Here is a 27,722-nt window from a genome sequence, read left to right as displayed (position 1 = left end):
GCCCGAGGCCCGCTCGGTGATTGGCGGAGCCGGGCACGCCCCCTGCCCCCCTGTGTCAGGCTTGGTGGCGGCGCGGACGGACGGGGCGCCCCGAGGCCCAGCGCAGCCCGCAGCCAGCCCGGCATGGAGCCCGGGAGCGGGGAGGGCGGCGCCGCGGGCGCCTTGCACTTCCACGGGGACGAGGAGATCATCGAGGTGGTGGAGCTGGGCCCGCCCGGCCCCGGTGAGCGGGGGATGGGGCCGGGCCGCTCCCTGCGGGGGGACCTGCCCTAGGGGAGTTGGGAGCCTGGGGGGGGACCCCGCCCTAGGGGAGTTGGGAGCCTGGGGGTGGCGGCCCTGCAGTTGGGAGCCTGGGGGGGGCCCGCCCTAGGGGAGTTGGGAGCCTGGAGGGGGTGGGGCCCCGCCCTAGGGGAGTTGGGAGCCTGGGGGGGCCCCGCCCTAGGGGAGTTGGGAGCCTGGAGGGGGCCCGCCCTAGAGGAGTTGGGAGCCTGGGGGTGGCGGCTCTGCAGGGGAGGAGGAGAGGACCTGCAGGGGACCTGCCTAGGGGAGATGGGAGCCTGTAGGTGGCGGCTCTGCAGGGGCACTGCCCTAGGGGAGTTGGGAGCCTGGGGGGGTGGGGCCCCGCCCTAGGGGAGTTGGGAGCCTGGGGGGTGGGGCCCTGCCCTAGGGGAGTTGGGAGCCTGGGGTGGCGGCTCTGCAGGGGAGCAGAGGGGGACTTGCCTAAGGGAGCTGGGAGCCTGTAGGTGGTGGCTCTGCAGGGGGGACCTGCCCTAGGGGAGTTAGGAGCCTGGGGGTGGCGGTTCTGCAGGGGGAGCAGAGGCAGGGACCTGCCCTAAGGGAGTTGGGAGCCTGGGGGGGGTTGCTGATCTGCAGGGGGAGCGGAGGGAGGGACCTGCCCTAGGGGAATTGGGAGCCTGATGATGGCGGCTCAGCAGGGGAATCAGAGGGGTGGGACCCTGCCCTAGGGGATTTAGGAGCCTGGGGTGGCGGTTCTGCAGGGGGAGCAGAGGCAGGGACTTGCCCTAGGGGAATTGGGAGCCTGGGGTGGTGGTGGCTCTGCAGGGGGATTGGAGAAAGGGGTGGGTCCCTGCCCTAGCAGAGTTGGGGGCCTGAGGGTGATGGCAACTCTGCAGAGGTCCCTGGGTGGCCCTGTCCCAGGTTGGGGGATTGCTGTGGGTGCCCCTTGCCCCTGAGTCTCTGGGGCCAGGAGCTTCCTGCCACCCATGTCAGATCAGGGGAGCTGGGAGTGGGTGCAGTGGGGAGTCTTGGACCCACTGCTGGCCCGTCTGCAACGCGGCCCCTTCCCCTAGCTCTGCCGCCTGTGCGGATCCTGCCTGTCCGTCCCTGGAGCAGCTCCTTCTCCTGCTGGAGGGTCCCACAGGAGCAGCTTGAACCCTCTGCCCCTCGCCTGCACTGCAGCGGGACACGACTGGAGCACCAGCAGGACACCCACTGCAGAATGGCCCGTGGGGCGCCCTCTCTCTGGGGCCCAGAGGGGAGATCGGGCTCCGTGGCCTGTTCTGTCTCTTTGCTGAAACTGCCAGCCCGGGGCCCAGCTGCGCCGATGCTGGGTTTTGTGGAGTGGATGTTTGTTCTGCATCAAGTGGACTGAGACCTTGTGGGGAACCAGGGGGACTTTCAGTGACCTACTGGGGCCTTCTAGTAGCATTCGCAGCGAGGCCCAGGCCCCTGACTCCTCCTGGGCGTCCGCTCGGTTCAGAGGGCCGCAGTGAATGGGTGCGGCCTGGTACTGAAAACCCTGCTGTCCAACAGGGAGGCAGGGGAGCTGGCTTGCAAGCGCACCGAGGGAGGCCTCTGCCTGGTGGAGCCGGACTTTGCCTACAGCAGCCCCTGCCTCCCAGGGAAATCGTCTCATCTGGCCCTTTCTGCAAGCAGTGTGCGTGAGCTGGGGAGGGGGAATGAGACCCCCCCCACCTCCGGTGCTTACGTTCCCCGGCTTTGCCCCTGCAGACGACCTGGCCAATGAGATGGAAGATGTGGATTTTGACGAGGAGGCCGTCGAAGGGGCTGAGGAGCAGGCCTGGGAGACGGAGGAGGAAGACGAGGGGGTGGAAGATGGCATGGAGGCCCAGGATGACAGCGAGGTCACTTTCTCTGAGCACTCGGGTAAGCTGGGGGCGGGGGTGGGCACCGCTGTATTGCCAACCCACGTGTATTGGCTCCTGTCCTGATGTTCGCTGCAGCTTTCTCCCAGCTCAGCTGCTCCAGTGACATGTGGGTGGGTCGGCCCTGCCGGGTGAGGGGTGATCTCTGCACCCCTCAGGGAAAATGGGGCAGCGCTTGGTCAGCTGAGTTCCCTCCAAGGGCTGGCTTGGCCGCTGGCTTTCCTGAGTGGGGTTGTGCCGGCCCATGTGTTCAGACAAGATATTCCTGGGACTTGCCCCCTGGAGGGACCGAGCCTTGAATTGCTCTCTAGTGACTAGCTCAGAGGTGGGCAAACTACGGCCTGTGGGACCGTCCTGCTTGGCCCTTGAGCTCCCGGCCGGGGAGGCTGCCCCCGGCCCCACCCCTGCTGTCCCCCTCCCCTGCAGCCTCAGCGTGACACCAGCGTAGGAGGGGGCTGCACTGCGGGGGCAGGGGAGAGCAGGGAGGGAGGCTCACCTGCAGCCTCAGGGGAGCAGGCGGGAGGTGCGGTGGCGGGAGCGCGGGTGGAGGACTCACGAGGACACCGGGCGGCCACGCAGCCGGCCAGAGAGACACGGCGCTTTGAAGGGGAAACTGCCGCGTCTCTCCGGCTGCGCAGCTGCCCCTGCTCCTCCTGAGTCGTCCGGCCGTGTTCGCAGGGCCGCATTCTGAAAGGGGCTTTAGAGGGGGTTGGATAAGGGGTGGGGCTCCAGGGAGCAGCAGGGGTTGGATGAGGTGGGATTCCAGGGGGCTGTCGGGGGCGGGGGTGTGGATAGGGGGCAGGGCAGTCAGGGAGCAGCGAGGGTTGGATGGGGGGTGGGGTCCCCAGGGGGCAGTTAGGGGCAGGGTGCCCCAGGAGGGGGTGGTCAGGGGACAAGGAGTAGGGGGGTTGGCTGGGTCGGGGATTCTGAGGGCGGCACTCGGGGGCGGGGCGGATAGGGTTGGGGTCTGGGGGAAAAGTTTGCCCACCCCTGGGCTAGCTGCTGGCTGATCACAGTAGCAGGAGCTTCTCCATCAAGGCTGGGGACCGACTGACTGACAGGTGGGAGCGCGAAGAAGGGCGGGACAATCCTGGACCAACTTGCTGCCGCTCTGCTGGCCAAAAGCCAAAGCGACCAATCAGCACCTGAGACAGCCACCCTCTAGCCTGGTACCCCTGTTCCTGGCCTGCTAGGTCAGCCCCCCCCCTTGCCTTGCGCCGTGGCTGATGCTGGTGTTTGTCTAACACTGTCTGCACCCCACGCGACTAGCTCCTGTCCTGGATCCTGGGGGTTAATGGGCGTAGAATGCTCCCGATCTGTAACCGAGCCGTCTGGGCTCGAGCGCTACCGACGCAGGAGTTGGGAAGTCGGCCGGCGTTCCATGTTCGGTCGGTAGCTGATAGTTATTGACGCTGTTCTGTCCCGTGAAGCCTCCGTTTTCTGCGTGAGCCTCGATCCCACGACCAACACCCTGGCAGTGACGGGCGGGGAGGACGACAAGGCCTTCGTGTGGCGGCTGAGCGATGGTGAACGCCTGTTTGAATGCTCAGGTGAGGTGCGCTGACTTGGACCGTTCTCTGACATATGGGAGGTTCTGCTTCGGTTCCTGGTGGTTGTGGCTTGCTCTCTTTGGGGGCGTTACTGTGTGGTGTTAAACAGCTGCTGTGTTCCACCCCAGAGAGAGCTGCACTGTCGTGGTGGATGGAAAAGAGAGAGCTGGGATCTTTAGGGCTGATGAGCCATACAGATAAAATCTAATTGCCTGCAACTGCTGGAGCCTGGAGCCAACCTTCTGCTGTGGATAATCTTCAGTGCTTGGCTTGATGTTATCTGTCTTAACCACAGCAGCTAACCAAGGCTGGCTAAATCACTATCCCCCGCTTCCCCACTGCTGTCTCTGCAGGTCACAAGGACTCCGTCACCTGCGCAGGTTTCAGCCATGACTCCATGTTCGTGGCCACGGGCGACATGAGCGGGCTGATCAAAGTGTGGCAGGTGGACACAAAGGAAGAGATCTGGTCGTTCGAAGTGGGTGACTTGGAGGTGAGAGGGAATTAAAGGGGCGTCGCTAATGGAATCTGGAGCCCAGACCCCACTCTAGGGCAAAAGCGAGGGGGCAGGGGGGTTCCTTTTTTAAGAGACCACATAGAACCTCAGCCTGGATTGTCAGGAGCCCACAGGCTGGTGCCTGGGAACTTTCTCCAGGAAGTGAACCTGACAAGTCTAGTTCCTGTTCAGCCTGGGAGACAGATCTCCTGTTTTTCCCACTGGAAAGGACGATGCAGCATGCTATGGTGGCTTCTTAGCCGGGGGGGGGATGGGGCAGGCCCTGGGAACACAGAATGGTCCGGGCGGTGCAGTGGCTGACGGGTTGGAAGCCTCAGGGAGTTTTGCTCCAGGAAGCTTTGTAGCATCTGTTGGCTGTCTCAGGAGCTGCCTGATGGGTGGATTTCTCTATGTAGCTCCTGGTCCCTCTGCCTTTCCTCCGGCGTGTGAACCTTGGATGAAAAGATTAGAGAACGCGTCCTCCCTTGTGTGTTTCTTCTTCCTCTTTTTAATTCCACCAAGGGGAAGTCCTGGTGTTATCAACAGGACTCAGAACTTGTGTGGGCTTGTGAAGCGGTGCTGAAATTAGGCAGATTTTACCAGTCAAATTCTGTCGCGTAGACCAGGCCCAGTTCAGTGGGGAGAAGCGAACTGGATTTTGAAACCATTTCTAGTTAGCTGGCGTAACTGACGCTGGTGAGGACGATCGTATCCTGAAGCTGCCTCTGTCTTGATTGTGTCCCTTTAGGTAGGGAGTTGGGCGCTTGCAACTCGCTGTGTATTGTGTAGCTCATCCAAAGAGCTGAAAGTGCGTGTGCAGCGGGGGAAACTGAGTCACGGAGGGGCAGTGACGGGCGTAAGGTCACCCAGTCGGAGAGGGAGCCTGTAGAGAAGTCCTGTGCTCTGTCCACTAGACCGTGCTGCCCAAAGTTTGGCCTTGAACCTCTTGCTTCTCTGGATAGTGGGGCAGCGTGCCAGGGGGTGACTGCCCACGTCTCCCTGCTCCTGTGCCCGCCGGCAGGGGAGGTGGTACGGAGCCAGCTCTAGAGGGAGCCCAAGTGACCAGCCTGGATTCCCTTCTGTGGGCCCCACTGGTGGATCCTCCTGTGGCTGAGCCAGGCCCGACTGTTCTCTGCTCTTCAGCATCCTCCCCTCGGCTCTCTCCCTCTTTCCCCAGTGGATGGAGTGGCACCCTCAGGCCCACGTCCTGCTGGCGGGCACAGCGGATGGGAACTCCTGGATGTGGAAGATTCCCAGCGGCGAGTGCAAGACCTTCCAGGGGCCGAGCTGCCCGGCCACCTGCGGCAGGGTCCTTCCTGACGGTGAGAGGAGCGGAGAGGGCGGGGAAGGGATCTGGGGAAGCTGGGCCGGGAAGCTGGGCTGTGGCTCAGCCCTGCCAGTCGTTACGGCACAGCCACTGACTCTCTCTGGGCCCCCCCCGACTAATCCTACTGGGAACCGTCTCTCGTCTCCGCCAGTCCCTCGGCCAGCAGGCAGGGGGCGCCCAGTGGAGCCGTCGGGGCAGGAGTCACCGAGCCCTGCGAGGATTTTGCCCCCGGGGAAGGGGCCTGGGTTCCTTGGCATGCAGGGGGCACCCTGGGAGTGGGAAGGATGGGGCAGGGATGGGATTGGGGGAAAGGGTCTAACAAACGGCTTTTGTGCATCTCTCCGTCCAGGGAAGAGAGCGGTGGTCGGCTACGAGGATGGGACTGTGCGGATCTGGGACCTGAAGCAGGGAAGCTCGCTCCACGTTCTTAAAGGTCCGGAAGGGTTAATTGCCCCGTCCGTTGGGAGCTAGGAAGGGCAGAGGGCTGGCGTGGCTTTGGGTTCTGTTTTACAAGGGTCTGCACCAAAGGAACACGGGGCGGGGTGGGGGATGGCTGGGTCCACCAGCCCCTGTCCTTGGGCTCGGGTAATGCCCGTCAGAGGGGCGTGGGGCCCTCTCCTCAGAGACTGGGGCAGTCCGTCCGGACAGGGAGAGCGGTGCGGAGGCACCAGAGTCTAGTCTGCGGCTGGTCTCTGCAGAGCTTGGCGCGTTGGCTACCTCAGCTGAGGGCCGTTGGCAGACCTGTGTGCTGGCAGGAGGGGGCCTGGCTCCTCGCAGCAGGGCCCGGGAGGCCGTTGGTCAGGGTTGAGGGGCGTCAGCAGAGCTGGCGTGAACTGGTGGGACAGCTGCTCTGGGTTGGGCTCTGAGGTCTCCCAGGCAGCGTCTGACCTCCCGTTGGCTGTGAACTTTCCTCAGGTCAGGATGGGCATCAGGGCCCCTTGACGTGCGTGACCAGCAATAAAGATGGCAGCCTGGTCATGACCGGGTCCGTGGATTGTCACGCCAAGCTGGTGAACTCGGCCACCGGCAAGGTGAGGCCCTCGCGCTGGCCTGGGGCTGGGTGGCGGCACGCGGGGCCCTGAGCAGGCAGGCCTGGCAGATTGGCTGCTCGAAGGCCAAACCTGGGGACGGGGATGGTTTAACAGCCTCCTCTGAGTTCACTGCCCCGCAGCTCTGGGAGAGCGAGCTGGCCCGGCCTGGTCGGCTCCCGGATCACTGAGCTCTGCGCCCGCCTGCTCCGGGTAGAGTGCGCTCTAGGCCACGGCGGCCCGGAGTGGGGTTACTGGAGTTCAGGGTTGCCCATGGCTGGAGGCGGCGGGTGGGGTCACTTGCCCTCCTGGCCCAGTCGGGTTCTTGTCTCTGGGTGCTGATGGGGACCCCTCCGCGGTTACTGGGGAAGGGGGGTGGCCTGGTCTGTATTTGCAGGGCCCCCGCTCTGGGGCGGGGTGGTACCTGCAGAGTAACGGGTTTGGCTGAGGCTGCAGCAGGCACAGCCGTCTCCAGGTGACCTGGGTGTCTTAGCGCGAGCATCAGAGGCTCCTGCTTTGAGGTCCCAGGTTGGATCCCTGCTGGCGTTAGTTTTCCTAGGGACCTAGTGGATCCAGTGGGTCCCAGGTTCAGAGCTGCCCATCCCCCAGTCCTTCAGGGGCGTGTTAGATCCCAACCCTCCCATGCTTGTGGGGGGGGGCACACTGGATTGCCTCCCAGGGCCCCCTCCCCACTGGCTCTGATGGGGCGTGTCTCCTCTCTGCCCAGGTGGTCTGTGTGTTTAAGATGGAAAGTGCAGCCTCAAAGCCTCCGGCAGGGGAGGCCGAATCCAACTCGGTCGAGTCCCTGGGCTTCTGCAATGTGTGAGTACAGGCCGGGTGGGCGACAGGCTGATTCTCCCGGCTCACCCTTCCGGGGCTGGGCCTGGCCGCTGGGGAAGAGCCATGGGCAGAGGAGACCCCAGCATCTGCATCAAGAAGGGGAGAGACGGTGGGTGGGGAGGTGCTGACTTGGCATGGGGGGGCGGGGGTCCGTGAGGGTCCCAGTGCTGCCATGCTGCCTGACATTCACAGCTTGGGGAGGCCGGGGTGCCTGTCTCCCTCCCCTCCCCCCCCGAAAACCTGGATTTCCCCTCCCCAACCCCACCATCCCTATTGGTAACCAATCCAAGGAGCCACGTTATCTGGTTTGCTGGGGACTGTGGCTCTGAAGCCTGCGCTCCCCCACCCAGGCTGCTCGGCCAGCAAAGCGGGGGGCCAGTTCCTTCGAAATCCACCCCCCTTTGCTTCTAAGAGGGGGTCTGGCAGGTAAACCAGCCCCTCCCTCCATCCTTTCACGTCCCTCTGTCTCCCACTGGCTAAGAGGTGCTGCTCTGGGAGGTCGGGGGGCCATGGTGCCTCGCGTCTCACGCTCCCCCTCTCTCCCCGGGGCAGGATGCCGCTGGCAGCCGTGGGCTACCTGGACGGGACCTTGGCCATTTACGATATCTCCACGCAAAGCCTGCGGCAGAGGTGTCAGCACGAGGTGAGGGACTGGGCACGAGGTGGCGCTCTGGGGCTGACGCGCCGAGCTGTGGCCCCTGGAGACCTCGGGCTGCCCCAGAGAGCTCTGGGACCACTCGGATCTGCGGGGGAGGGGGCGTGCTCTTCTCCCAATCAGCGGGCCTGGGGCAGGCAGCTCCTAGCATGGCTCCTGGCTGATCCCCATATAAATCCTCATTCCCTCACGGCTGTCGCCAACCTCTAGGCACTGCTGCCATCTCTGCCCAGGGACCATCACCGAGCCCCCTTGGCTTGGCCCAGCCAGAAAAACAGGGTTTGTGGGCTCCGACCAGTGATCCTAACATCCCCGTAGTGTGTCAAGACAGCTGCCCTTGCCCGCCCCTTAGGCAGTGCCCCCAGGGCCGGGCGCCGCGTCCCTTGTGGGGTGGAGGTGCCACATATGCCGCCAGACTGGGCGAGCCAGCCCTGTGACCTTGTCCGGTGGGGCTGGAGTCGCTGGGGGGCCCCGTGCGGCCTGCCTGCGCTTGCTGATTTCCGTGCCTGCAGTCGGGGATCGTGCAGCTGCTGTGGGAGGACAGCGCCCCCGTGGTCTACACCTGCAGCCTGGACGGGGCTGTGCGCTTGTGGGACGCTCGCTCCGGGAAGATGATCAGCGAGTATCGGGGCCATTCGGCCGAAATCCTGGACTTCGCCGTCAACAAGTGAGTGGCCGAGGCGGGCTCTGCCTGCGGCACCGCTCCACCTGCCCGTTCGACACAGGGCTGGCGTGTGGTGGTGGTGGGGAATCGGATCCTACGTACGTCAAGCCTGCGAGCTTTGCGCTCAGAAAGCGTGAGCTGTCCCGGCCCAGCCGGCTTGAGGACGGTGGCGCTGGGTGTGATCAGACTCGGGGGGTGTGTTGCATTAGGAAGGGGGCTTTGTTAGGCTGGGCTGAGAGCAGGTCTCTGCCTCTTGAGGCTTCGGAAGGGGCAGCAAATGCTCTTAGTGGTTGGGGGGCAGTTCGGGGACTGGAGAGAGTTGAGCTGTGCAGCTCGGATCTAGAGGAGAGGGAGCCTGGGCCGAACTGGGAGGGCGGAGGCAGGGTTGGGGAGTTGGTGCGCTCTGGGTTGGGACTGAGGGGCACTGGCAGAGCCGAGGGGAGCAAAGGCTAGACTGGAATAGCCTGTCCCTCTGTCCCCTTCGCTTTCCAGACCCAAGGCCTGTGGGCGGCAGGTGGGGGGCTCTGCCCTTGTCCCCCGGTCCCCTCTAAGCCGATCTCCCGTCTCTTTCCCAGGGACGCGTCCATCGTGGTGACAACGTCCGGGGATCACCAAGCCAAAGTGTTCTGCGTGCAGCGCCCGGATCGTTAGCGTCGTGCCTGGAGGGGAGCGGAGCATTGTGGGAGCCGAGAGCAGTGCATTGTGGGATGCGGGGGGGGATAAACCCAGCAGCCAAGTGAGGTGGAGTGATCCACGGCTGGAACTCGAGGGGGGTGGGAGGCTGCACGGGGGACCCCGATCCTTTTCGCATAAAGTGGTTCGTAGCTATCGCTTGGCCATCTCCGCCCTGCTTAGTTTTAGGGCTAATCCCAGGGTTTTCTATGAAATGTTTTAATTATATAAATTATTTCACATACCGGATCCCCGTCTCTTCCAACGTCTCCCGCGTCAGCCAGGGCATCGGAGCGGCTCCCGCCGGTTGCACCAGATCCTTCCTTGGGATCTAGCCCCGGGACGGATGTGCTGGGTGCTGCTACTGGCAGATCCTGTGGGGCTGCAGGGAGGGGGCAGCTGGGGTGACATGAGAAATGGATCTGCCCCCCTCTTCCTTGCATGTGGCTGCTCCTGGGAAGTGCTGATGAGAGGCTGGGCTGAGGGGCTCTGGGGGTGCCCCATGGGGAACTGATTCCCCTAAATTGTCTTCACTGTGGGACTCTTCTGTCTCCTGTCCCCTCCAAAGGCCCCGTGTCCCAGCAGTTCTCTGTGGGGCTCCATAGGGCTCCCTCTCTTCTGTGCCAACCAGTGGCTCCCTGCCGTGCCGGCTGGTTCTTGCCCGCGGCCACGCTGGACCTGTCAGCCAGCTTCTCTGGGCAGGCTGCAGTGCCAGGCTCTGCTCACCTGCCCTGGGATCTCGGCCTCGCTGCTGGCCGTGTGCTGAAAGGCAGTCGCTTGGAGCTCTGCCCGCCTCCTGCAGGAAGGGGGTGCCGGAGTCTGTGCCCACTCTGGGCGATCCCAGCCCCAGTGTTCGAATCCCAGGCCTGCTGCAGGGAAGCATCAGAATAAAGCCTCGAAGGTAGCAAAGAGAAACCTCTGTGGGCCTCCGGAGACCAGCGCCAGCCCCCGAAGGGCTCCCTGAAACCCTCCTGCTGCATCTGGGTCCAAGGTACGTCTCTGGGGCCCCGTGACCGCTGCACAAGTGCTAATGTATTTATCCCCCTGAGGCAGGGCGGGGCTGTCGCCACGGTACAGAGGGGAACTGAGGCACAGCGATCAAGTCACATGACCACTGTCAGCTGGGCAGAGCGGGGAATTGAACCCAGCTTTCCAGAGTGCCAGGCAGGCTCCCTGGCCGCTGGTCTGTCCTTCCTCTTGTGTGGCCAGAGGGCTGGCAGGGCCGGGTCCAAGGGGGCAGCCATGGGGCTGGCTGAGGGTCAGGCTCACACCCAGCATGGCTTTGAGGGGGGGGCTCTTGGCCACTGCTTCTCTCTGGGGCAGCAGGGACTTACGGACCCAAACCAAACGCTGGGGGAGGCAGGACCCCTTGTGGAGTCAGGCCAGCGGGGGGGGCGGGTTTGTGCCCGGAGGGGGCCGATCTGCCGGGAAGAGGGGGAGAATGCCAAGCCTGGGGGAGGTGAAGATGATGGAGAAGGAACCATGTGGCCCAGCCATTGTGGTGGATTTTCTTCCCCACCCTGGAAGGGAGGTGATTTCCCTCCCCCCTGCATTGCCCCAGAAGGCAGGCAAGCATCGCCGGTGTCCGTGCAGGAGCCAGAGAGGGCAGATGGTGCCTTCCCCTGGAGGCTGTGCGGGGAGGGGTGGATAGCAGGCTCCCTGCCCCCCGGCCCAGCCCAAGAAGCTGGCTCTGGGGACTTGGGAGGGTCTTGGCATCAGGACTTTACGCTCATGAGGGCTCTGTTCCTCCTCGCTGCCTGCAGCCCCGGGGCCTCTGATCTGGCCAGGCTCTTTGCAGTTTGCTTCTGTCCTGCGGCTGCTGCCTCCCGTTCAGAGTCCTGCCAGTCGGGGAGGCCTGGACACTCAGATTCCTGGGTTCTGTTCCCAGCTCTGCCAATGACTTTGGGTGAGTCATGCCCCCCTGTGCCTCAGTTTCCCCCTCTATAAAAGGGCGGATAATGCAGTGGCCCTTAACTAACTGCTGTCTAAAGCGCTTTGGGATCGCCTGAGGAGAGAGGCTGTCGAAATGCAAATTGGTGATTCCTTGGTGCCCCAGGCCCGTTGCATTTTCTTAATTTATCCTGCATATTTTTAACGTCCCCTCTCTCCTTTACGCAGCTCCGGTCTCTGGAGGCGGGCGTGGTGCCGGGGTGGGGTGCCCAGCTCTGCTAATGCGCTTGTGCACGTTCTGTTGCACACTGAGGCAAACTTATTTCAGCCCAAGCAGGAAGGAAGGAGTGTGGTGGGGAAGGGCAGGCAGTGCTGCAGGCAGCTTGCAATCTCTGGAGCCCCTGGCCTGGCCATGGACACTTGCAGAATGCACAGAAGCACAGAATATCAGGGTTGGGAGATGACGGGTTGGATCACAGAAACCCCCTTGCGAGCTGCCACCCGATGTGCCAAGACTACTTCTGCCCCTGCTTTCCCTGCCAGCGGGGCCCCAGCACCCTGTCCTGCCGGAGCCAGACACTCCCGTCTGCTCCAACACAGACCCAGGGTCTGAATTACTTGCCTCAAAGCTGCAGGTTTACCTGAAAGCAGCTCACAGAAGTGTTCCTGCCTTTAACACTCGGATGCCCAACTCCCAGTGGGGTCTAAACCCAAAGAAATCTGTTATACTCTGTATAAAGCTTATCCAGGGTAAACTCAGAAATTGTTTGCCCTCTATAACACTGCTAGAGAGAGATGCACGGCTGTTTGCTCCCCCAGGTATTAATACACACTCTGAGTTAATAAGTAAAACGTGATTTTATTACATACAGAAAGGAGGATTTAAGTGGTTCCAAGTAGTAACAGACAGAAGAAAGTCAGTCACCAAGCAAAATAAAATAAAACACACAAATCTGTGTCTAATCAAACTGAATACAGATAATCTCACCCTCAGAGATGCATCAGTAAGTTTTTTCCTCAGACTGGACCCCTTCCAGGCCTGGGCACAATTCTTTCCCCTGGTACAGCTCTTGTTCCAGCTCAGGGGGTAGCTAGGGGATTCCTCACGATGGCTCCTCTCCTCTCTTCTCTTCCACCCATTTCTATCTCTTTTGCATAAGGCGGGAATCCTTTGTTCCTCTGGGTTTCCACTCCCCCTCAGCCCCCACTGGAAAAGCACCAGGGTAAAGATGGATTCCAGTTCATGTGACATGATCACATGTCCCTGTAAGACTCCCCCCCACCCCCCAAAGCCTTCCTTCCTCCCAGCCTGGCTCACAGGAAGGCCTGCCTGCAAACAGAGCCAGCCAGTCAATTGTCCTGGTTGCTGGGAGCCATTAAGATTCCAAACCACCATTAATGGCCCCACTTTGCATAATTACAATAGGGCCTCGGAGTTATATTTCATATTTCTAGTTTCAGATACAAGAGTGATACATTTATACAAATAGGATGATCATACTCAGTAGACAATAAGCTTTGTACTGATACCTTGCAAAGGACCTTTTGCATGAAGCATATTCCAGTTACGTTATATTCACTCATTAAATCTTTATAAAATCATAGAGACTGCAAGGTCACAAGGGCCCTCAGGAGGGATCTAGTCCAACCCCCTGCTCAAAGCAGGACCAACCCCAACTAAATCACCCCAGCCAGGGCTTTGTCAAGCCTGACCTGTCAAGCTATCAAATTCCTCCCTCACTCTTCTCTTCTGCAGACTAAATAACCCCAGTTCCCTCAGCCTCTCCTCATGAGTCATGTGCTCCAGCCCCCTAATCATTTTTGTTGCCCTCCACTGGACTCTTTCCAATTTTTCCACATCTTTCTTGTAGTGTGGGGCCCAAAACTGGACACAGGACTCCAGATGAGGCCTCACCAATGTCGAATAGAGGGGAACGATCACGTCCCTCGATCTGCTGGCAATGCCCCTACTTATACAGCCCAAAATGCCGTTAGCCTTCTTGGCAACAAGGGCACACTGTTGACTCATATTCAGCTTTTCGTCCACCGTAACCCCTAGGTCCTTTTCTGCAGAACTGCTGCCTGGCCACTCGGTCCCTAGTCTGTAGCAGTGCCTGGGATTCTTCCTTCCGAAGTGCAGGACTCTGCACTTGTCCTTGTTGAACCTCATCAGGTTTCTTTTGGCCCAATCCTCTAATTTGTCTAGGTCCCTCTGTATCCTATCCCTACCCTCCAGCGTATGTGTCACCCAGGGTTCTTTCAGCCCAAAGCTCCTACATTAACCCAGATATCCCATTGCTTGTGGAGCTGCAGGGAGGCTCTGGGGCCAGTTACCCCCATACGCTTGTACAAAATCTGCCCAGCTGTTTCCCAACGTCATATTCAACTGTTCATTCTTTCCAGTTGTTTCCCTGTCTCCGGACATAATTTCTCCACTCAAGCAGGCAATCAGCCTGAGTTCTGAGTCCCAGTAACGGAACGTATCCAGAGATTAACTCGCGCACTGCGACACGGGACCTTGTAGGGAGCGACTCCACCCCGCTGGCTTTTACCTCCTATTGCAATGGACAGACTACAAACTGGTTGTACCATCCGTCTCCTTCCTCTCCTCCACTCCTCGCGGGGGCCTCCAAATTATCTACCACTCCTCCCAGTTTAGTGTCATCTGCAAACTTGCTGAGGGTGCAGCCCACGCCATCCTCCAGATCATTAATGAAGATATTGAATGAAACCGGCCTCAGGACCGACCCTTGGGGCACTCCGCTTGATACCGGCTGCCAACAAGACATGGAACTGTTGATTGCTACCCACTGAGCCCGATGATCTAGCCAGCTTTCTGCCCACCTTATAGTCCAGCGGGATGCCCTCCTGGTGGTCTCACCCGGTAAGGCACCAGACTCCCCGAGGAAGGAGAGTCCTGGGGAAAGGCAGAGCTCAGCAGAGAACTTCGCAATGCTTCCCTGCGTGTGCATTTACGAGTGGACTCGCCCCCCCTCTTTCTCCCAGGCCTGCTGCCAGCGATTGGGGGGGGTGGGGGTGCTCAGCCTGGGAGAAGACGAATCAGCCCAGCTAAAGATGGGGAAAACCCATTGGTTCCCCTGGCCCTTCCCCAGTAGGGGAGTGGCTGAAGACCGTCTGTTCCCATCACACGACAGTGCCTTCTCTGCACTCGTGCTGTGGCCAGCCGGGCTGCCCTTTCCCCAGAGCCAGGGCTGCAGGACGGGAAGGGCACAACCTGCCGAATGCCAAAGGAGGTGATTCAACTGGCAGAGGAGCAGTTACTCCCCTCGCGAATCCGGGATCCAGTCGTCAGTCTGCAGAGAGCGCTGTCGTGTGTAAGTTTGCTTGTTTTTCTGCTAGCTGCAGTGGTGTGGGAGGAATGGAGCAGCGTTAACCCGTAAGGAAAGGCACTTGGTCTGGGTCTTTATTCGGGGCAGTTGTTCCATGGGGTTGGCTGTTTATGGCAAGTGGAGATGATTTGTATCCGAGATCAGGGCTCCGTTGTGCCCAGCGCTGCCCAGACGCAGCAAGAGACAGCTCTGTAATTCACTAGAGAATTCATTTTCAGTTTCAAGTCTCAGCGGTTGAAGGTTTCTCATTAGACGGATCCGTGGTCGTATTTCTTGGGTGGGAGACTGGGACTCAGAAGCCCAAGGTCAGTTTCCTGCTCCACTCCAGCCTTCCTGGGTTGTCTTGGGCCAGTCTCTTAGTGTTTCTCCACCTCAGCTGCAGAATGGGGAAAATGGCCCTTCTGTTTCCTATGGCTGTTGGGAGGGTGAGTTCATGAAAGCAGTGGTTCTACGCGGAGGTCTCCTGGGGGTACGTCCACTCATCTAGTTATTTGCCGAGTTTTACAACAGGCGACATAAAAAGCACGAGCGAAGTCAGGACAAACTAAAATTTCATACAGACCCCGACTTGTTTATACTGCCCTATATACCTTACGCTGACATGCAAGTACAATATTTATAGTCCGATTGATTTATTTTCTAATGAGATGGTAAAAATGAGCAAGTCAGCAATCTCTCGGTAAGAGCGTGCCAGGACACTTCTGTATTTTTATGCCTGGTCTTGCAAGCAAGTAGTTTTTAAGTGAGGTGAAATTGGGGTACGCAAGACAAATCAGCCTCCTGAAAGGGGGACAGTCGTCTAGCAAGGTTGAGAGCCGCTGCAGGAAAGGGTGTGAGGGGCTCAGATACTTTGGGGGGGGGCAGCTAACGACCTTTCTCGTGGAATGAACTAGATTTAAAACCGATCACGTTAAAACGTTTGCTCCTCTGGAGAGCATCAATTTCAGCCTGTCTGAGATGGTTTCAGCTAATCCCAGGGCTGCTGATTTGAACAGTGAGATGAAAGACCCACTCTCCTAAGCAGCTGTGCTTATTAAAGATTGGCTGGCACTTCTTCTCAGAAGAGCTCTCCCACCGTTCTGGCCACTTTCCCACCAGGGGGGAATTCACTTGCTGCCTCTCCCCCTTTTCCTGTTGAATGTAGATACAGAATGTTTTATCACTTCCTGCGCTGAACTGTTTCGCAGGGTTCCTGTGTGCTGTGAAATAGCTGCTGTGTTCTACCCTAGAGGTGCCTGGATTTCGCGGCTAGGTGAAGGAACCGGCATACCAATAAAAGCTCTGAAGGATGTTGGATGACTGATGGTGGATAACATAAAAATGGCCCTACTGGGTCAGAGCAAAGATCCATGTAGCCCAGTATCCCGTCTGCCAACAGTGACCAAAGCCAGGTGCCCCAGAGGGATTGAACAGAACAGGGAATCATCAATGCTCCATCCCCTATCGCTCATTCCCTGGCAAACAGAGGCTAGGGACACCATCCTAGCCACCTGAAAGGTCTCAATCCTGTGCTCAGCTTTCTGGGGGCCGAGCTCATAGGGGCTGGGAAGGGGATATGCAAACATTTCATCTCGAGAGCACAGGTTGGACGCAGGCCCTGAGTTAGGAGTTGCATGCTACAAGAAGAGAGGTGCTCTGACCCTTTCATCATCACTGGTTTAAATGGGAACCCTGGTGTGCTAGCAGAACTGCTTATTCCCTGCTGCCTGGATCATACGAAACGAATTAGCAGGTCTCAGCCCCGGTTGTAGTGACCAATTTGTCCGTGTAATAAAACCCATCGGCGCCTTTTCACACGCTGCCCTTATCTAGCACCCGTTTGATTTTAAAGCACTTTCCACGCAAGTGGGCTGCTGGCATTAACCCCATTTTGCAGGTGGGGAAACTGAGGCACAATGACAGGGTCACTGGCAGAACTTGGAATAAAACTCAGCTCTCTCATCCAGTGCCCTCTCCGCTGGCTCCTGCATGGGGTCAGCCAAGAGGCTGGGGATGGAGTGGGCCACTGGAGCTGAACATACTCTCACTCCATGGGATGTGGGGTGCGCTCCCTGCTGCTGTCCCTTGAAGTACCTAGAGCTCTAACTGAGAAGGGCCCTATTGTTCTAGGTGCTGTCACATTCTAACGGGACAAGACAGCTCAAGGGAGGAGTAGAACTCCCTCTGCTTCACAAGTGGGAAACTGAGGCACAGAGCCATCAAGTCACTAGGCCAAGGTCCCCTGGGGAATCTGGGGCAGAGCCAAGCAGGGCAGCGAGATCTCATGCGTCTCGGTTCAATGCCTTAGCCCGGCTGAGCTGGGGGTTAGCAGAAGCCATTGCCCTGCTGGCCGCGCGTTTCCCCTGAGCTGAATCCACTTCAAAACAGAAAACAACATTTGAATGAAATAAAAGCCGAGCGGCTTGTTCCGCTGCAGCCCGCTCTGAGCTGGGGGGTCTGGCTGAGCAAAGGCTCCCGCCGGTCATTATCTAGCTGTAACGATATAATTGCCCACGCCGGAAGCCAATCTGCTGCCTCCCTAACAAGCCCGTTCCTTCCCAGGGGCTCTTTATGGGTCCATTAAAGGCGCATCCCCATGGCTGTTATTGCCCTGCCTCGGCTCCGGCAGCTGCCTGCTGCTCTTGCACCGAAGGCAAAGCGTGTTTCCCTGGCGCAAAGCGTTTTATGATTCTCTGGCTCTTCGTAAATGAGCCGGGTGGCAGGTGCCCAGCTGCCGGTGGGTTAATTCAATGGGCCTTGATGCCTCATTGCTGGGGGCTTGAAGCATCTCTCTCCTCCGGCTGGGGCGTCCGGTCAGTTCAACTGGGCTGGTCCCCAGGCAGTCCCCCTACCGTTCCCAGCAGGGCGGGCGCCGGAAGGGGCATTGCCTCGGGCATGGCGTGGCTCCCATTCTGGCCGTCTCGGCAAGGAGTCCCTGCGCGCCGGTGGATCTCCTGGGGAAGGGGGAGGACAGGGCTGGATTTCCACTGAGGCACAGTAGGCACGTGCCGTGGGGCACCTAAAAGTAAAAAGTGGGTTAAAAGTGAATACAGCTCCCCAGCGGGCGGCCGGGCTCCTGGCGTGGGTTGGTGGCCGGCCAGCATGTGGGGCTGGAGCAGGGTGAGCGAGTCAGCCCGCCTGGGGGCGATGGGAGCCGCGGCCGGGCAGAGTGTCCCAGCCCCTTCCTAATCTCAGCCACCCCCACCCCATGCCGGGCAGGGAGGGGTTGGGGTGTGGCTGGTGCCTCCTTCATTTGCACTGATAGAGCCAGAGCGCGGCTGCCGCACACCGGGCTGCGGGGGGGACAGAAGACACGCAGGGACCACTCGCCGTGGGGAGAGGTCCAGGCCCCTCGGGCCTCGCCGGGGACGGGCGGGCTGCGCTGGGAGCGCTGGGCACGGTGGAGGGTCTCGTGCCTTCCCGGGGAGGCTGTGTTTAGATTTCGTTTCGTTCCATTTTTTACGGCAAACAGGAAGGTCGGCGGGGAGGGGGCGCTGAAGAAGCTGTGCCTAGGGCTGCGTTAGGTGTAAATCCAGCCCTGTGTGAGGGTCATTGCTCGCCCTGCCCTTGCTCGCGCTGTCCCTGCTCTGCAGAGAACCGGGGACCCCTTCCGGCAGCCCTACATTCCCTTTCAAACATTTGCAAACTCTCAGGCTGCTTCAGAGGCTGGGCCCGGCCCCCAGCCCCCAAAGGGTATAAGCGCCCGTCGGTGCTTCGCCAGGTTCCCATGGGCCGGGAGTTCCTTGCCACCCAGCCCGAAGCCAAGAGCAGGAGGAATTTCTGATGGGCTGAGGGCTGTTGAGTCTGCTAAGAGCTGCAGGTGCAATGTCCTTGCAATTGTCCAAGGCCCTGGGAGATGAGGCAGGTGGGGCCGTTGCACTGCCTGGGACTTGCACTGCAGCTGCAGGGGGCAGAGAAAATGTTGGGTTCACAGAGGTGGAGAATCCTGTTGGGCTGGTCCCCGCCGTGGGCCCTTCAGCCGGCGTGACAGTGACATCTCCATAGTTCCTTCCTAAGCTGAGCTGTATCGGCCTCCGGGCTCTGCCTGGCCGGCGCGATTACAAAGGGGTCTCACGGAAAGGTAGAGGTGGTGACAGGCCGAGCACAGTGTGGCCGTAATGACCCTACGTTGCATGTAGATAGCACCTGTCACCCCCGCATCTCAAAGCCTCTTGTCCAGATTATTACAGATGGGGAAACTGAGGCATGGCAAGCCAGGCTCCAGTCCAAGGTGACCTACCGATTGCCTCCTCCTCAACCCAGCCATCCTGTCCAAGTGTGGGCAGCCACAGGGATCGTCAACACACTAATCGTCTCATCGCTTCGCCCAACCTGAAGTTTAACTCCAGCGAGGCCCAAGGAGCACTAGCTCTGAACTGTAATAAAGCACTCGCCATAGGTGCGGGAAGTTAGGGTGCGGGGGGTGCTGCAGCGGCCTTGTGCCCCACTTCCCAGCCTCTGGCTCTGTGCATAAAACCTGGGGGTGCTTCCTGTGCCTATGCCCTGCCCTCCGCCCACGCTCCACTTCCCAACCCCTCACCTCACCTGGGGCTCGAGGGCTGGCGCCTGCCCCAACTCCGCTCCCGGGGCCCTGTGCCCGGCCCCCTGCTCAGTGAGGGCCCTATTCCCAGGGCTACACTCCCAGGGCCCCGCATCCCGCCCCACAGACAGGGCTCTGCTCCTGGCCCCGCACGTGGGGTGCCGGCTCCTGCCCGGAGCTCCGCTCCTGGCCCCACACCCACCCCCAGTTGTGGCCTCGACCCCCTTACCTCTGTCCCCCACTCCCGGAGACACAGCCCTGCTCCCAGCCTCTGGGGTGTGTGTGTGGGGGGGGGCAGGGAGTAGATGTCCCAGCACCTCTGGCACTAGCAGACAACGCATACAGAAGGGAGAGCGTAGCACTGCGTTTTGAGACACTCGGTCACAAGAACAGGAGCTCTGGTGCTGTATTAGCCAGCCAATCTCTGAGTAAAGTACCTGAGCCCTAATCTCAAGCCGTTTTGAATGTGCTGATTTTCATAACATAGCAGAGAGACTTTCGCAATCTAGCCAGGCTGGAGGGTTCGGTGGAGATCGATATTTCTCAGCGCTGCTGCCCAGAGTGAACTACCTGCGGTTGAGCCATTCGATTCAAATCGAGGTTTAGAAGGAAGCGTCCTTTCTCCTGCCTGGTTGACTTTGTGGTTCTGAACAGTTGGACGTTCACAACGATCAATTTATTTATTTACCAGTCGCTGAATATGGGCAGGAATTAAATCAAATCTCTCTTGGTCGTGGCACTGTGATTGAAGTGGAGCCAATCTCTTGCGCTGATATGACGAGTTGGTAGTTTTTGTTTGCCGTGTCGGAGCTGCCCGGCTTGTGGACAGGTGACTTTTTGTAGACGTTGCTCTTTAACTAAGCGAAAGCAATATCAAGAATTACATCTCTAGCTACTTATAGCTACAGACAGCTACTTACTCAGTGTCTCACGTACGTGGCTTTTTAGATCAACAATTAATTTAAATCTGGGGGTTTGAAAGGCCTTTTTTGTATGTTTTGCTCCTTTGTCTTCTGTCTGAAGGGGGCACCGGGTGCAGTAGCTTAGACTCTTGCTCAGCGTCCTGGGATCTTCCACAGCCATGAGTGGGCATAGGAGTAACTTGGTTTTATGCCTGAGTTTAAAAAAAGGTTGGTGCCCCCTCCAGCACAGCGCCCCCCGTTGGGTCGGCCACGCCGCCCCCCTCCGGCACAGCGCCCCCCGTTGGGTCGGCCACGCCGCCCCCCTCCGGCACAGCGCCCCCCGTTGGGTCGGCCACGCCGCCCGCTCCGGCACAGCGCCCCCCGTTGGGTCGGCCACGCCGCCCCCCTCCGGCACAGCGCCCCCCGTTGGGTCGGCCACGCCGCCCCCCTCCGGCACAGCGCCCCCCGTTGGGTCGGCCACGCCGCCCCCCTCCGGCACAGCGCCCCCCGTTGGGTCGCCACGCCGCCTCCGCACAGCGCCCGTTGGGTCGGCCACGCCGCTCCGCACAGCGCCCCGTTGGGTCGGCCACGCCGCCTCCGCACAGCGCCCGTTGGGTCGCCACGCCGCCCCTCCGCACAGCGCCCTATTGGGTCGGCCACGCCGCCTCCAGCACAGCGCCCCGTTTGGGTCGCCACGCCGCTTCTCCAGCACAGCGCCCCGTTGGGTCGGCCACGCCGCCTCCAGCACAGCGCCCCGTTGGGTCGCCACGCCGCCTCCGCACAGCGCCCCGTTGGGTCGCCACGCCGCCCCTCCGCACAGCGCCCCCGTTGGGTCGGCCACGCCGCCTCCGCACAGCGCCGCTGTCGGGCCACGCCGCCTCCGCACAGCGCCCCGTTGGGTCGGCCACGCCGCCGCTCCGCACAGCGCCCGTTGGGTCAGCCACGCCGCCTCCAGCACAGCGCCCCCCGTTGGGTCGGCCACGCCGCCTCCGGCACAGCGCCCCCGTTGGGTCGGCCACGCCGCCCAGCACAGCGCCCCGTTGGGCCACGCCGCCCCCCTCCGGCACAGCGCCCCCGATTGGGTCGGCCACGCCGCCCCCCTCCAGCACAGCGCCCCCCGTTGGGTCGGCCACGCCGCCTCCGCACAGCGCCCCCGTTGGGTCGCCACGCCGCCTCCGCACAGCGCCCCCGTGGGTCGGCCACGCCGCCTCCGCACAGCGCCCCGTTGGGTCGGCCACGCCGCCTCCGCACAGCGCCCCCGTTGGGTCGCCACGCCGCCTCCGCACAGCGCCCCGTTGGGTCGGCCACGCCGCCTCCGCACAGCGCCCCGTTGGGTCGGCCACGCCGCCTCCGGCACAGCGCCCCCCGTTGGGTCGGCCACGTCGCCTGCTCCAGCACAGCGCCCCCTGTTGGGTCAGCCACACCGCCCCCTCCAGCACAGCGCCCCGTGTTGGGTTGGCCACGCCGCCCCCTCCAGCACAGCGCCCCCCGTTGGGTCGGCCACGCCGCCCCCTCCGGCACAGCGCCCCCCGTTGGGTCGGCCACGCCGCCCCCTCCAGCACAGAGCCCTCAGCCCTGTCCTGTGATGTTGGGCTTACCACTGACTCTGAAGAGCCCCCTGCTGAGTCCCCTCCAGCTCCCCTGCCCAGTTCCTGGGTTGTCCTTGGGGGCTCTGGCCAAATACTGCTCAGACCCGACCTTTGTAAGTTCCTCGGGGGCAGGGAGGTGGAGTTCTCCTGTTTGTACATCCCCGGGGTGGGGGGAGGATCCAAACGACCGGAAGACTGGGAGCTCTTACGCCATCCGTGCCCGATATCATCGCTGCAGGCTGGTGTTGCTCACACAGGAAATGTTGTTGCTTATTCGTGAGCCGGTTAGATTCTCTGGGGCAGGTCACCGTCCCAGTGTCTGGGCAGAGAATAACGCTGCGATATGGTGTCTCTCCCGGCAGGAGGCTTCGGCCTGTCATGGGGGAGAGCGGAGGATGAGCCCCGTTGGCAGCGTCGCCCGGCTGTTGTCACGCGGTGCAGGCTGACCCCGTTCCGACCTGCCGCCGGCACTGAGCGGAAGGATGAACGTCTCTGGGGACGCAGGGGGCTCCCTGAGGCTCATCTTCTGGCTCTCGGGCCCACTCTCGGTCTTCATCATCCTGGCCAACCTCTTCATCATCCTGGGGATCCTCTGCAACCGGAAGCTGCCCAGGGCCGCCAGCTGGTTCTTTCTCAGCCTGCTGTTTGCCGATCTCCTGGCCGGGGCCGCCCTGCCCTTCATCCCCTGGATGCAGTTTGAGAACAGACGGGGCTACCACAGCTGCTTCCTCACCCACGTGGCCCCCAATTACTTCTTCCTGGCCTTCCTGGCCAACCTGCTGGCGGTGCACTACGAGAAGTACGTGTGCATCAACTACCCGCTGCACTACCGCCGCTTCTGGGTGCACCGCTGGGTGCCCCTCTGCCTGCTGCTGACCTGGGCGCTGCCTCTGCTCTTTGCCTGCCTGCCGGTGCTGGGGTGGAACCAGTGGCGACCCAGCTCCAACTGCTCCTACAGACAGATCTTCCCCACTGCCTACCTCTACCTGGAGATCTACGGCTTCCTCATCCCCTCCATCCTGGCCATGGCCTTCATGTCCACCCAGGTGCTGCGGGTGGCCCGGCGCCAGCTGCAGGAGATCAAGAAGGTGCTGCGCTCCGTGCACCAAGGCCAGGGCCCCTCGGAGCTGGAGCAGCAGCTGGAGCTCAGGCATGCCAAATGCATCGCCAGCCTCTCCCTGATCTTCCTGGTGTGCTGGGTGCCCTACGTGGCCGGCCTGCACGTCTCGGTGCTGGCCATCCAGAACCACAGCCTCATCGACAGCGACACCGTCCTCATCCTCACCTGCGTGGGCAGCGGCAGCGCCGCCGTGGTGCCCATCATCCTGGGGCTCAGCAACCGCCAGTACACCCAGTTCTGGAGGGACGTGGCGGCCAAGGGCTGCGCTGGCTGCAGGGCGCGGTGCTGCGAGCGAGGGGAGGCCGGACGCCACCAGGGTGGGACGTCACAGGGCAGGGCCCCTTGTCCTCAGGCAGAAGGCGTGGCTCCAGCTCCCAGCTGATGCCCTGGCCCCTGCGACGGAGACACCAAACCTGCAACCGTGGCCTCTTGCCACAACGAGACAAGGCTGGGATTTGCAGCAGCTGAGGGATCAACATGGACCTTCCGGAGGGATCCAGTGATTTACTGGGCCGTTATATTTTAATGACCAAGGCGGGTGGGTAACCTCATTCTCCCCCACCCACACACGGATGCTGGGCTGGTCACTGCTGGTTTCTGCACTTTGGTTGGTCTAAGAACAAGCCTGGATCTCATGCCCTGGCCAATCAGATTTCGGTACGATCGTTTTTCAAAGCAGGCCGTCGATTCTGTGAATGATCTCGGCTTCTGAGTGGCCGATTCCTCACTACATGATCCACCCTCCTGCAACCCGATTGGCTGGGGTGGCTTCCATCTGGTGTGCTTCCATCCCACGACGATGCTCATCAACTCTATTTGTCCCCCAGGGGTAAGACCTGAGTTTCTGGGCTGCTGTGGGACCCGATCCTGCCAGGGTCTAGAGGGTGCCCTGACCTCTCAGGGTCGGGGCCGCCTGAATCCTCAGATCCTTTGTGGAGGTTAACCCTGCGGTGAATGTGTGATGTCGCTGCATCCCGTGAGTGCAGACTACAGGGCGAGGTCTGAGTCCCTCTATTCTTGCTGGGAATTCCTGGCGCCCCAGTACCCTCACTGATGCAGCTTTAAGAGACTCCCTGCCCCCAAGTGCGATCAGACTTAGATGATAGCACCCCCTAAACAGTGGGGTTACTGCTGCGTGGGTCCCAAATCGGACTAGGGCCCGGCCCCCCCACGGGGCCAGAGACGGGAACTTCCAGGACTTATATCGCTGCAAGGCAGAGCTCCGTTAGCAGCCACTTTTCCTTCCTGTTCCTGCTAAGCCGAGTGGCTGCTGTGGCTGCCTGCAAAGCAGGAAACCAGAAACTCTCCATGTGGGTAAAAACCGTGGTCCCCGGTGAGCAACGTTGGCGGAGACCGAAAGTGACTGGCTGGAGACCTTCCTTGGTGGGGAGAGGAGCCTATGGGATTCAGGCACCTTCGCCTCCTGTATGGTGGTGCCCAGGGCCGTCTCGGGCCTGGGTGTCCTCCAGCCTGGCTTCATGCACGGCCCACCCCCCTCTCCTCAGACCACCTCTCCCGCTGAGCAGCACAAGCGTCAGGCCATGGAGCAGGGAAGGGGGATCCCCTGTGGCGGGGTCCCTGCACCTGGGGTGTTCAGTTCTGGGCACACTAACCCCCACAACCCAGGTCCTGGACTCAGCCCAATGCTTCCCACCACGGGCTAATGCGTTTGCTGCTGGGCCCTGTTCGTCCAGGGCCTGCGGCCTGGTTCCCCACACTGCTTGTGCGTCACTGGTTGGCAGCCGGGGGAGCCCTGCTGAACGGGGCAGGGAGTCGGCTGAGCCCGGGATCCCGGCTCCCCTGGAATGGATAGTCCGGTTCCCGCCTCCTTGGCCGCTGGGTCCCTCTCTGCAGCATGCTCCCTCCCACCCACTCAGCCCGGCTCTTCTGCTTTGCCACTGTTTATTTTTTTCCGTCACGCTTTTTCCAGGCCTCGTGGGGAATTTCCATCCCGGCTGGGCCTGCCCCACCAGCCGGCTCCAGGGCCCTGTCCCTGGGCTCCCTCCCTGTTTAGCGGGCGATTTCTGGGGACGGCAGTGCTGGGATCGAGCCGGAAGGACCTGCCCTGTCCCGTCACCCTCCGGGCCCAGATCCAGCCCTGCCCAGGAGCTGGGGGTGGGGGAAGGACCCGGAGGGGGCTGGGACACGCCACGGGGAGACCAGCCCGTCCCCTTCCCTTTTATGTCCAGCGGCTGTGAGTGAGGGACGGGAACCAGAGCAAGGGCCGGGCAGGGGCATCCAGGGCCAGGTCTCTCCAAACGGCTCCACCAACACCCCCAATCCTGATCCCCAGCCTCCCCCTTCCCCCGATATTCCACTCCGCGCCCCCACCCCACTCCCAGCTGAGCTGCGGCCGCCCCAGGGTGCCCCCACCGCCCAGACCAGGCTGGCGTGGGATGGAGAACAGCCAGATGCCGGCGGCTCCGTCTCAGCCAGGTCTCTGGGGACCTGCAGCCACTAGCATCTCCGAGTCTCAGTGCGTCATTATAAACCAGCGCAGTGCACAAGAGGCAGCGGGGGGAGGGTTCCCCTGTGGAACCCCAGGAGCCCCCCGAAGCCGGCCAGGGCGAGGACTGTCTGAGGCAGGCTGCCCCCGTCTGTGTGTGCGTGAGGGATGGAAAGGGGGTGCTCCTTTCTCTATACATTTCCTGGGGGTTCTGTTGCCTGCATGCCCCCCACCTGAGTCCAGGTGCCAGCCTGCAGCACCCCTAGTCTCCCCCCCCCCCATTAGCTCTGGGTGCCCATTTGGATGCATCCTGTTCCCCCCTGGAGTCCTGCTGCCCTGATTGGGGGGGTCCCCTTTCCCCCCTGGGGCCCTGATGCCCATAGTTCTCCTCACTTCCTTCTAGCTGCTGGTGCCCTGAATCTTCCCCGGGTCCCAGTCCCTGCAATCCCCCCATTCTGTCCTGGGGCTCATATCTCACACCCCCGGCCCTAGTGCCTGTGGTGTCCCTTCCCCTCTCTCTGCCATCTCAGAGCCGGGGCCTGTTTTCCATATCCCCCACCTCTTTGCTAAGCAAATCGGCCAGCCCAGGGATTTGCATAGGCAGCTGGTGGCATTGGAGAGACACACAGGGCCTGCTGGCCCGTCACACCAGCAACGGGACTGGGGGTGCTGCCGCACCCTGTGGCTTGAAGTCGTAATAACAAACACCATCCTCCTCACCGCCCCAGCCCGGGTGGGTCTGGCCCTCCAGCTGTTTGCATGCTCCCCCTCGGGGTTTGCATAGCCCTGGGTGCGCCGTTCCTGCCTCGCCCGCAGCCCGCGACCTCCCCTGCTGGTCTCCCGGCTTCACTTCCTGCTCTGGTAGCAGGGAGACAAACCAGAGCAGGAGAACCAGTATTTCTGCTTGAACCCAGAACTGAACCAGACCCAGAATGTTGTCCTGCCTGCTGAACCCCCTGCAAAGGGGGGTTACCAGCATTTTTTCATGCTCCCTTTTAAAAAAGCTGCTGGGGTTGTACATTCATTAGTGAACAAGCCAAGGCAAGAGGCATGGGATTGCGGCCAGAAGGGCCTGGCTGAGACTAGAAGGAGGCCAGCCCCCAAGAGCAGGGAGGCAGCAGGGGGCCCAGAGCTAGCGAACCACTTTCTGAGACTCCACCCCGGGGAGAGACGAGGTGGGGGTGTCCCTTAGCAATAACTCTTCAAACCCAGGGGAAAGGTAACAGTTCGCTAATCCTTCTCCTCCTCCGACAGGTCTCCCTCTACCCATCCCCAACCCCTGGGGCAGCTCCTCACGCCAACTGCCCCACTGGAGGCAGGGCCCCGGCCCCACGTCACGGCGTGTGGGGGAGTCAGGGCCCTGCCCGCCCCCCACTCCCTGCGATTCCCCGTCACTCTCAGCCAGCCAGTAAAGCAGAAGGTTTATTAGACGACAGGGACACACTCCCAAGCAGGGCTTGTAGGTACAACCAGGACCTCTTGGCCAGGTCCCTCAGGGGGACAAGGAGCTTAGACCCCAGACTTGGGGTTCCTGCCTCCTCCCAGCCAGCCCAGAACTGAAAACAAAACCCCTCCAGCTGGCTCTGCCCCCTCCTTCTCCCCTCTCCCTTTGTCCAGTTTCCCAGGCAAAGGTGTCAACTCGCCCCACCTCCTCCTGGCTCAGGTTACAGACTCAGGTCCCGTCCCTCACCTAAAGTCACCCCCTGCTCTCCCATCCCCCATGCAGAGAGTCCCAGTAAAACTAACGGACGTTCCCAGGTCAGTCCACCCCACTCCCTGCTGCGTCACACCCCAAACTCCAATGTCTCTTCACCGCTGGGGTCCAATACGCCAGTGCAGGTATCAGAAGCTGGTACTTGAGTTCGCGCAAAGTGTTCATAAAAAAACAACTGTCTGTTCGACAACCCAAAAAACACTAGGAAAACTCATGTGAAATTAAAGTTAACAAATAAATTAATGGTCTAACAATCAGAAGAGTTTCCGTTTTATATTTCAATTCTGTTTTTGGAGTTTGCGTCCACTAAGATTGAGATGTGAGCTGAGCCGGTAACCGAACCGTATTGTCTTTTGGTGGCTTGAACTGGAACCGGACCCGGTGTGACGATGCGGTTCTGGCGGGACCCAACTGAGAGTGCCAATTCAGGACCAATTGCTCAAACAGGGCAGTTACAGCCCAAGGCTGGGGTTTTTCCACCTCTAAGGCAAACCAAACCAGCCAGACAAAAAGGACTTCGGTTTCACCCCCCTGGCTAACCACAAGTCACACAAGCAATTTCCTTAGACACTCCAGTCTCCCAGTATCACCACCAGTGCACTCGTCCTGGGGATGAATGGTTATGAAAACCAACACCCCAATAAAAGAAAAAGGTTCTCTCGATCCCAAAGGACCAAGCCCCAGACCCAGGTCAATATACACATCAGATCTTACCCACAAATCACGCTGTTGCCAATCCTTTAGAATCTAAAATCTAAAGGTTTATTCATAAAGGGAAAAAGGTAGAGATGAGAGCTAGAATTGGTTAAATGGAATCAATTACATACAGTAATG

The 27,722-nt window shown here is 60.7% G+C and overlaps 2 protein-coding genes across 3 annotated transcripts; both read left to right on the top strand.

Moving 5' to 3' along the window:
- Window positions 1-29: 29 nt before the first annotated feature.
- LOC120374615 (angio associated migratory cell protein) lies at window positions 30-9,607 on the top strand. The gene is made up of 11 exons (XM_039494545.1): window positions 30-223; window positions 1,972-2,127; window positions 3,557-3,676; window positions 4,030-4,169; window positions 5,350-5,494; window positions 5,849-5,932; window positions 6,415-6,530; window positions 7,255-7,349; window positions 7,920-8,010; window positions 8,535-8,689; window positions 9,262-9,607. Exons 1-11 carry the CDS (start codon window positions 124-126, stop codon window positions 9,335-9,337), a joined length of 1,278 nt encoding a protein of 425 aa, XP_039350479.1. The 5' UTR covers window positions 30-123; the 3' UTR covers window positions 9,338-9,607.
- Window positions 9,608-14,344: 4,737 nt separating this feature from the next.
- On the top strand, window positions 14,345-24,339 carry GPBAR1 (G protein-coupled bile acid receptor 1). 2 transcript variants are annotated; one of them, XR_005586264.1, is made up of 2 exons: window positions 14,345-14,583; window positions 15,786-15,885. XR_005586264.1 is itself a non-coding variant. In XM_039495148.1 (2 exons), exon 2 carries the CDS (start codon window positions 22,091-22,093, stop codon window positions 23,108-23,110), a length of 1,020 nt encoding a protein of 339 aa, XP_039351082.1. In that variant the 5' UTR covers window positions 14,345-14,583; window positions 21,971-22,090; the 3' UTR covers window positions 23,111-24,339. The 2 variants fall into 2 exon arrangements, 1 of the variants encoding a protein (XP_039351082.1); XM_039495148.1 differs by lacking the exon at window positions 15,786-15,885 and adding an exon at window positions 21,971-24,339.
- Window positions 24,340-27,722: the final 3,383 nt, after the last annotated feature.

This window comes from Mauremys reevesii, linkage group 11 (assembly GCF_016161935.1).
Source record: "Mauremys reevesii isolate NIE-2019 linkage group 11, ASM1616193v1, whole genome shotgun sequence".
Classification (NCBI taxonomy): Eukaryota; Metazoa; Chordata; order Testudines; family Geoemydidae; genus Mauremys; species Mauremys reevesii.
This window is presented reverse-complemented; position numbering and strand designations above follow the sequence as displayed.